We start from the raw sequence: 8,246 nt of genomic DNA on the forward strand, positions 1-8,246 counted from the left end.
ACTCCTCACAGTTGGAAGGGCCTATCTTGGCCTGGGGATGTCAGTTGGGGGAGGCAGCCCTGACAAGCAGATGCTCCCTTCCAGCATTGAAACAGAGCATCTCCTCAACTCCTGGCCAGGTACGAGTTACCCTCAACAGTAATGATGTATGCACACCCAGGGGACATGGCCAACTACCTTGCACACTGACAGCAGGTGCCCGCAAGTGTTCTAGAAGGAAAACCTGAGGATGGGATTCCAGCTTTTTCTTTTTCTCATTAAGTTTATTGATAGTTTTTAGGTATACACTACAGTTACATTCAGCATAGGGATCTTGTACCTTTACATGACAGCCTGGTTCTTATTGTTTCCCCATTCCCCTGCCTTCCCTTTACCCCCTCCACCCTTCCCTATTTACAAAGACTTTGGTTCCATGTTTTCCTTTTCTCATATTTTTTTCTTTTTGCTTCTTTCCTTTCCCCTACCCTTCCCACTTCCCCTACACCTTTAGATGCCAGCTTCTTGATGGCCCCTTGAATCCTCAGAGAAGGTGTGGGTCTGCCCCACTGCTAGACATGCCTCTCACTAGTTCACCTTATGTTTCCAAGAAAAAAAGACACATGAAGATGGGCTCAGAAAACAGCAAACACCTACCTCACAAGAGGAATCAGAAATGATAGCTACCCAGAGTTCTGTCCATCTTCCCTCAGCTTCCTGTCCCCAGCTTCCTATCTCCCCTTGCCTTGCATCTCCCCCTTCTTTGGGCCACAGCCTGTTCCTGGTCCCCACCATATCTGTGGCATGTGGACTTTCCAAGCTTCTCACTCACATCCATGTCTCAGCTGCCTGCGTCTTTCCAATGGCTATGTTTATGGTTCTTGTCCTCCAGTTTTGCAACACTAACTGCTCTGGGCTTTTAGAGTTCATCATGAGCTGCAGTCAGCAGGGGCTGTCCTGACCCCAGGGTTACACTGTATCATAGACCTATCCCTGTCTCACATCTGTTCTTACTCTGTAATTGCAGGTCTGTTTGCCTCTCTGTTAAATCCTTTCTCCCTCCTGTTTTCCTGGATTAAGAACAATTTATTATTCTATGTACAAAATACTCAAAACTCGAGAGTATATTTTGCCCACTTCAATGGCAAGTTCTCTAGCCTTTACCATTTCCAACTTGGCAAAGCAAGCCACAGGTTTTGGACCCAGGACCTTGCCTTTCCACTGATGGCAGATCTCATCATATCTGTCATTGCAGTTGGTCCTGACAGCTTCCATTAGCTTCACCAGAGCCTTTGTCTCCAAGTTGACCTGCATGAAGGCCACAGCGGCGTGCATCTTCCTGTGGTCTAGCCTGGCCTTCCCCTTGATGATGCAGACCCAGCCCCTGTTTTGCAACACAGGACAGGCAGGAAGCAACTCAATGAGGCCCACATCATGTGCAATTCCCACTAGCTGAGCCTTCTTGTTATCCACCAGGGTGGGGACAACACTGACACCTGCTCTTGAGACTGGTGGTCTTTTAGTAGGGATGTCCCCTTTGCTAGAAGTTTTTCTTTTCAACTTGAGGTGAAGGGAGAGTAAAAAGAATTAAGACTGTGTTATGTACATGTACCAATTCCCCATGATGGATGTAATCATTATGTACTGTGAAAATGTACTAACAAAAAAATTTAAAAATAAAAATCCTTTTCACTATGTACCTGACGGTGCCCTGATGCTGAGGCTGTCCCTCATCATCTTCCCTGCAGTGCTTCCTGCCCCATAATGGTTCAGAACGGTCAGCTGCAGGCAGACCTTGGTGAGGGCTCATGAGGCGGACTGCAGCAGAGCTTCAGTCGGAGCCAGTCCCAGGAGGCTCAGAGGTCTTGGGACCGTGACTTCTGGCCGGACAGATGTCCACATCTGGACTCGGACATACTCTGGTCTGTGATGGGAGGTGCGACCATTCGCTCTCAGCCCCGGGAGTATACGTTTTCCGCCTGTTGCGCTCTGCTGGCGGAGGTAGTATGTGTCAGGAAATGGCAGTTTAGGAGGTAAGCACCTGGCCTCTGCACATGGAAGGAAGGAAGGAAGACGAGCTTTGTTTCATCAGGCATTGTTTTCTTCGACATAAAATGAGAGGAGGAAAAGCAGGTCATTTCAGAGGGATAAAAGTGAAGGGGATGTTTTACTGCCAGAATATTGATTTAAACCAGGTCAGAAGCTAGAGGGGTGGTTTCAGAGTAGATCAGGCTCTGCAGACAGGTGAGCATTGCAGCTAAGGTCAGCTGTGGAAACACAGGATGTGCTGGAGGGTGTGTGTTCCCAAACCTAATGGCCCACTGTGCTATTCCTGCACCCTGGATTTGGGGTGGGGATCTATCATGGGCTGAGCCCAAAGCTGAGTTGTTGACTCTGAGTGACAACTAGGAGACATTTATATTGTGCACACTCAGACGAGATGAAGCTTCATCTTGTAGGTAGAGAGTGGGATTGCTACTGAATATGCTATAGGGCCTAGGACAGCCCCGCAGAGTTTCACTACCCCAAGCATCGATCATCCAGTGGAGAGAGCCTGGCTAGGGACAGCAGGAGGACACCTATGAGGTCATACTCCAGATGAAGCAACACCTTGACAGTCTAGCACCAGCATTCTAGATTTTTTTTCTTTTTGGTACTGGCGATAGAACTTGGGTCTTTGCACTTTCAAGGCAGGCGGCAGAACCACTGACCTAAATCCCTGGCCCAGCCAGCATTACTTCCTAAATACACCCCTGGTGCAAGGTGGGCACCTCAAAGCAGGCCCCCAGGAAGCTGATGTGCATGTAGCTAAGTCATAGGCAGGGTCCAGGCCTCTGGAGGAGTTTAGTAGAATGCTTGGTGGATTTAAATTGTGCAGAAAGACCAGGAGACAACTGTGACAGTGACATAAAGGAGGAGTTTTCAAGATCATATACAGCCTGGAACTCTATGCAGAACAGCTGTGGTAGGGATGGAATTACTAGGTGTAGCAGAAAGGGGGAAAGAGTATGATTCCCTTATGAGGAATTAAAATTTATGTGTGTGGATGTATACACATGGCAAATATTGCACCCACATGCACATACACATACAGGCACACACTTACATGTACACATACACAGAGACACATACATCAGACACACTGCCAAACATACAATTTTGGTCAGCAGATTTTAGAATGTCTTTGAAACGCATCTGTAAAAGTTTCTTTTCCTTTGTTTGCTTCCCTCCAGAGTCTGACTTTTGATTTTGCTTTTTTTTCTTTAATCTTCCTGACTACTCTTATCTGCAACAGACCCAAGCTCTCTGCTCCTCCCCGTAGCATAGTCTGGCTCCAATGTGTTACTTCTATGCTTTCTTGCACTGTGAAGGTTTTTTTCCCCCTAGATTCTGCCAGCTCACTTTTCTATTTCCTTTTCTTATCTCATCAAGTCATCCCTGAGCCAGTACAAGGTAAACAGTGGAGGCCCTGTGGTGTACAGTGGCAACCTATTCATTCCTCTCACTTTATCATGTCCTGGAACACCTGCCTGAGAAGCCAGCTGAGGGTTTGGTCCTGCCCCAGAGTTTGATCTCCTGGCATACAGGCACTGTGATATATGGGAAGTGGCCATTCACCCAGCACAGAGTGCAACACCAGCCCTGCCCTCTGCCCGGTCTCTGATCCCCACTTCCCACCTGGTGCACAGAGTTCTGGATACCCTGACAGGAGCTTACCTATGGACTTGTTTCACCACTCTTCCCCATCTTGTAATATTATCTCCTCAGTGTGAGAACCCACGCTAAGACAGACACAAATGTTTCCCATTCTTAAATGCACAGACCCACAGGGTCAGGAATTGAAATATCAGAGGAGGCAAAAATCTGGTTACACGGGCATCTCAACTAGGCTGGGCTCCACTCATGGGAGCCTCCAGTGACACCTGCCCTGCTGACATCACTCAGAAGCACATTAGCTAGTTAGCTCAGACTCCACACCCTGATGGTCCAGTCACATGGGAGCCAAGAGAGGCTGAGAAGACTTGGTGAGCTCATCCCACCAAGCACACTTATGCTTGGCAAACTGGGTCAGCAGTGAGGAGAGCGATGAGCCACAGGCTGTGGGCTCCCTTACTTTCCAAAGTAAGGTGGACTTTGTGTCCCAAGTCTGTGGCCTAGAACTATCTGCAGAACTGCCATGAAGGAGAGAATGCAGCCTGTCACTTGGGAGGCCTAGAACATAATTCCAAAGATACAGCCCCTCTCTCCTAGCCAGGTTTGACACCTGGAAAATGTTGTGGAGAGCAGCAATAACTAACATAGCCAGATCCCCCAAGCTATTTGCATGGGAAGAGGGGAGAGAATAGAAATGTTTGGGCCCATACCCCCTTCTTGTAGCACTACCAGTGCTATGTGTGCAGGCCTCTCTCTTTCTTCTAGTACTGGGGACTGAACCAAGGGCCTTCACACTGAGTTACATCTTTTCATTATTATTTTTTAAAGTTTTGAGATGGGGGTCTTGCTAACTAGCTAAGTTTCCCAGTCTGGCTTTGAGCTTGTGATCTTCCCGCCTTGGCCTCTTGGAGTTCTAGGATTACAGGTGCCACTACATCCAGCTGCAGATCTGCCTTTCTAGAGTGATCATGGTGCTCGCACTACTGGGAGTGCTCATAATACTGACTCAGAGGATGATGCAAACCTGCCCTTTTCAGCTTGGAGGTTGGCAAGTGTATTCAGCCTGTGAGACCCTTTACCTCTGCAGTGCCCAGAGTCCAGAGTCCTCTGCACTTGGGCTGACATCACTCGTCCTAAGTGGATGAGGAGAGCAGGTGGCCCTGGTAGTAGGAAGAGTAGGACTCACCGAAACATTATGGAACTAAAACCGACCATTTGGGAGCATTTTCCTGGGATTACCTGGCATGATTCTCTGAGATGGGTCTTCTCATTCTCCGCATGGTGGCTGTTGGGGGACACTACTGTGTGGGGCTGAATGGGCCCTGTGGGTTGCGGAGCAGCTTCTGTGGCTCCACCCAGGGGATCCAGGAGCTCCCCGGTTGTGACAGCCACAAAAGTCCTCAGACTTCATCCCGTGTCCTATGAAGCTCAGAGCCTCAGGGAACAGTCTTGTCAGCTCCACCGGTCTCAGGCTCCAGGCCACTTTCCTCCTTTTCTCCTGGCTTCTTTCCACCCTTCTCTTTGCCTCTCAGCACAGGACAGAGCATGGTGTTTAAAGGTTGCATGTGTGATGCTTGTGCCTGCTTCTTCTTAGACCTCAGAGAGCTCTGCTTCTCCCCACAGGATGAGAGGACCTTCCCCAGGGAACCATGGTAGGAGGGGTCAGTGGAGTGCCCTCCTAACCAGCTGCTTGTAGTCTCTAAATCCAGGAAGTGGAAGACACCGCAGAAAACAGGCACTGGACACAGCGGCTGACACAGAGGCCTTCCCATGACTGAAGAAGAAAGCGAAGCTTTTTACAATACTGCTAAAATATCAGTGTTTGCAGTGGTTGCTACAGAAACACATGGACTGAGCTTAGAATCTGAAATAGACCGTCTAGACAAACTCCTACTGTCTGACCTTTGATGTATTGCCTAATCCACTGGCCCTTGCCAAGCAAATTGGTGACTAAGCTGCGATTCACTTTACACGCTGTCATGAGGCCTGACAAGGCCCAGGTCACTGGTATAAATTTCAGTCTGGCTGCTCCACGACGCGGCTGCCTTTACCGACATGGCTCCCGTGTGGTTTCTGAGCTGTGATGTGCGTCTGGGTCGCCATGAACTAACTTCAAGTCTGTTAAGTCCAAAAGCCATGGGGCTGCCGAAAAACAGAACTCACTTTTAGCCAGCAGAGCCCCAGAGTTTACATAAAATTCAAGGAGGAAGGCTGGAGACAGGCTCTGGTGAAAACAAAATAAAAGCCAGTGATACTCACGTCTAGCCCCGGCCAACGCTCTCCCTCTGGAAGGGGCTTGTGGAGGGGCACAGTGTGGCCACTTTACTTGACAAATGCACAGCTGTGCTGGTGAGGATGTTCAGCCCCAGGCTTGCAGCCCATGGCTTATTTCTCCTCTCACTTCCCCTCCTTTGAGTCTGTCTGAGTTTTTCAACAGGACACTTGTGCAAAGTGATTAGAAGACAAGGCGGGGATATGCCTTGTTCTAAATAAGCTCAAAACATAAGCACTCAATTTGACTTTGTCATGATCCTGCTATTTGGAGTTTTGGGAACTTCCAGGTTGGACTCCTTGAGGCTGGGGTCTGAGCTGGCCTGCTGTGCAGATGACCCATGACCATACTATATGAAAGCAGTGAGGGCCATGGTGTGCGTGGGAGGGTATTGTGTTACCCAGGAAAAGTGGGAGGTGGTCAACCAGAAGGGAGCAAGACTGCTGGAAGGAGCTGAGAGTCATAGTGGCTGGCAGGCCGCAAACCTGCCTTTGTGGGTTGGTTTTCTAAAGGTGTCTGGGATGCACTATGGCATGCACTGTGGTCATGACTGGGACAAACTTCTAGCTTTCAGGTGGAAAACAGGTGTAAGATAAACTTGTTCCAGGCAAAAGGAGGAAGCTTTGCTGAAGGGGTAAGTGTACCTGTGCCTTCCTCCTGGGTCAGTGGCCACGCTTGTAAATGATCTGTCCAGGAAGGAATATTTTCAGCAGACAGGCTTAACTCTTGGACCAAAGTGCAGAGTGAAACCCACACACAGAGCTTCTCAGCTGTGTTTGGCAATGTGGCTGCCTGGGCAGTCTGGAGGGATGTGGCATCAGGTGTAATCAGCATGTGTCCAGGCATTGCCGGGGAACCCTTTAGGGGTAGTGTACAGATTTTTATAAATATCAGAAGAGAAAGTTTTGTGCTATTTTCTGACCTGAGGTTAAGTTTTCAGTCAATATTGGGAGCACTTTAGGAAATATTGTGCCTCTTAGTGACAGAAAAGGCAGTGCATCTCTCTGCATTTCTCATCACTGTTCAAATTTAGACTCTGCAACTCCCACATGGTTCCCCATCCTCCAACTACCAGACTTCCAGGACCCTCAACCCTACCCACCTGAGCTGTGTTTTGGTGTGACTCAGCCCACCAGGACTTTCAAAAAGAAAGCCCCAAATGGCCCACCATCTTGAGCCTCGCAGGGCAGACTGGTGCCCCTAGGATAAAGTGAAAACTAACACTGTCACTGGATACTGGTTTCCTCGGGCCAGTCCTTTTGGAGCCTCGGGGGCTTTGTGGGGTTCTTGGAACTAGTTCATGGTCTGGGCTTCCCCAGGACATTGTTCTGACTCCCACAGGCTCCTGGGGGATGAGGTGTGTCTCCAGTCCAGAGGAGATGTGGCATCTCTGGGAGGCCTGTCAAGGCTTTTTCTGAATCTGCCTGATATTTGACTCCTAAGGTGTATGCACTCTCTGAGTGCAAGGACCCATCCCCAGTGGTCCCAAGGTGTCCATTTCCTCCCTTCCCTCATAACTTATCCCAAATAAAGCTGATGCCCTCAAAGCTTTGGTGTCTGCTCCATGGTACTAAATCCAAACAAAGCACAAAGGACAGGGGACGTAGGCAGATGGTCTCTGGCAGTGTCTTGGGGTCCTGCCCTCTTCATGACTAGAACAATTTTCACAGCTCAGACAAAGAGCCCAGGAGAACAGCAGCTCCATAGAACCTCCCAGAACATTCTAAAAACCTCAAACTCACTGGAAAAATCATTAAATGCTGAAAGAGTAAGTGGAGGGGGGACTAAACAAGAGGGTCTTCCTAAGCTTAGTCCTCCTTCAAGTTCATTTAATTATTTCCTGAAATCCCCCCTCAAAGCTGAGAGCAGCTCCTCTGTCCTCCCCACACTGGCTGCTCTACCCAAGAGCTGCTGGTAGAATGGCAGGCACTGGGGACTGGGCCTCTTCTGATGGGTGGGGTGGGAAGACCCTCAGCTTCTTTGGCTACAGCAATACAGTAGGCTCCTTTTCCATTTTGTTTGCTTTGTTTTTCAAAGATCCTCATTCCTCTTCTGGGTGGGCAGGCAAGAGGAAGGTCAACTTTCCCAGGATGGATGGATGGTTGTGGATGACTGGTTGCCCTAGAATGCAACCATCCAAATGGGCCATGTGTGCTCAGTACTTGGGGGCCAGCCTGGGGCACCCTTTTGTGAGGCAGGTGAGCAAGTATTGTCGTGAGCCCTGAATGGTGGCCCTTCTACCACACAGTCATCTGAGGCTGGCCCCAGTGCCTTGCCAGAAACTTTCAGGGTGAGAAGGTGGAGAGTCAGGGGCAGGAACTGGGCTCCGCTCTGAATCACAGTT

The 8,246-nt window shown here is 49.3% G+C and overlaps 1 protein-coding gene across 1 annotated transcript; it reads right to left on the reverse strand.

The window, feature by feature from the left end:
* Nucleotides 1–1,065: 1,065 nt before the first annotated feature.
* Nucleotides 1,066–4,755, reverse strand: LOC104849258 (60S ribosomal protein L7a-like). Its single transcript, XM_033757323.1, has 3 exons — nt 4,710–4,755; nt 1,895–1,965; nt 1,066–1,536 (listed from the first exon to the last, which is right to left on the reverse strand). Exons 1-3 carry the CDS (start codon nt 4,753–4,755, stop codon nt 1,066–1,068), a joined length of 588 nt encoding a protein of 195 aa, XP_033613214.1.
* Nucleotides 4,756–8,246: the final 3,491 nt, after the last annotated feature.

Source organism: Fukomys damarensis, unplaced genomic scaffold (assembly GCF_012274545.1).
Source record: "Fukomys damarensis isolate Sample0158 unplaced genomic scaffold, DMR_v1.0_HiC HiC_scaffold_30, whole genome shotgun sequence".
NCBI classification, from domain to species: Eukaryota; Metazoa; Chordata; class Mammalia; order Rodentia; family Bathyergidae; genus Fukomys; species Fukomys damarensis.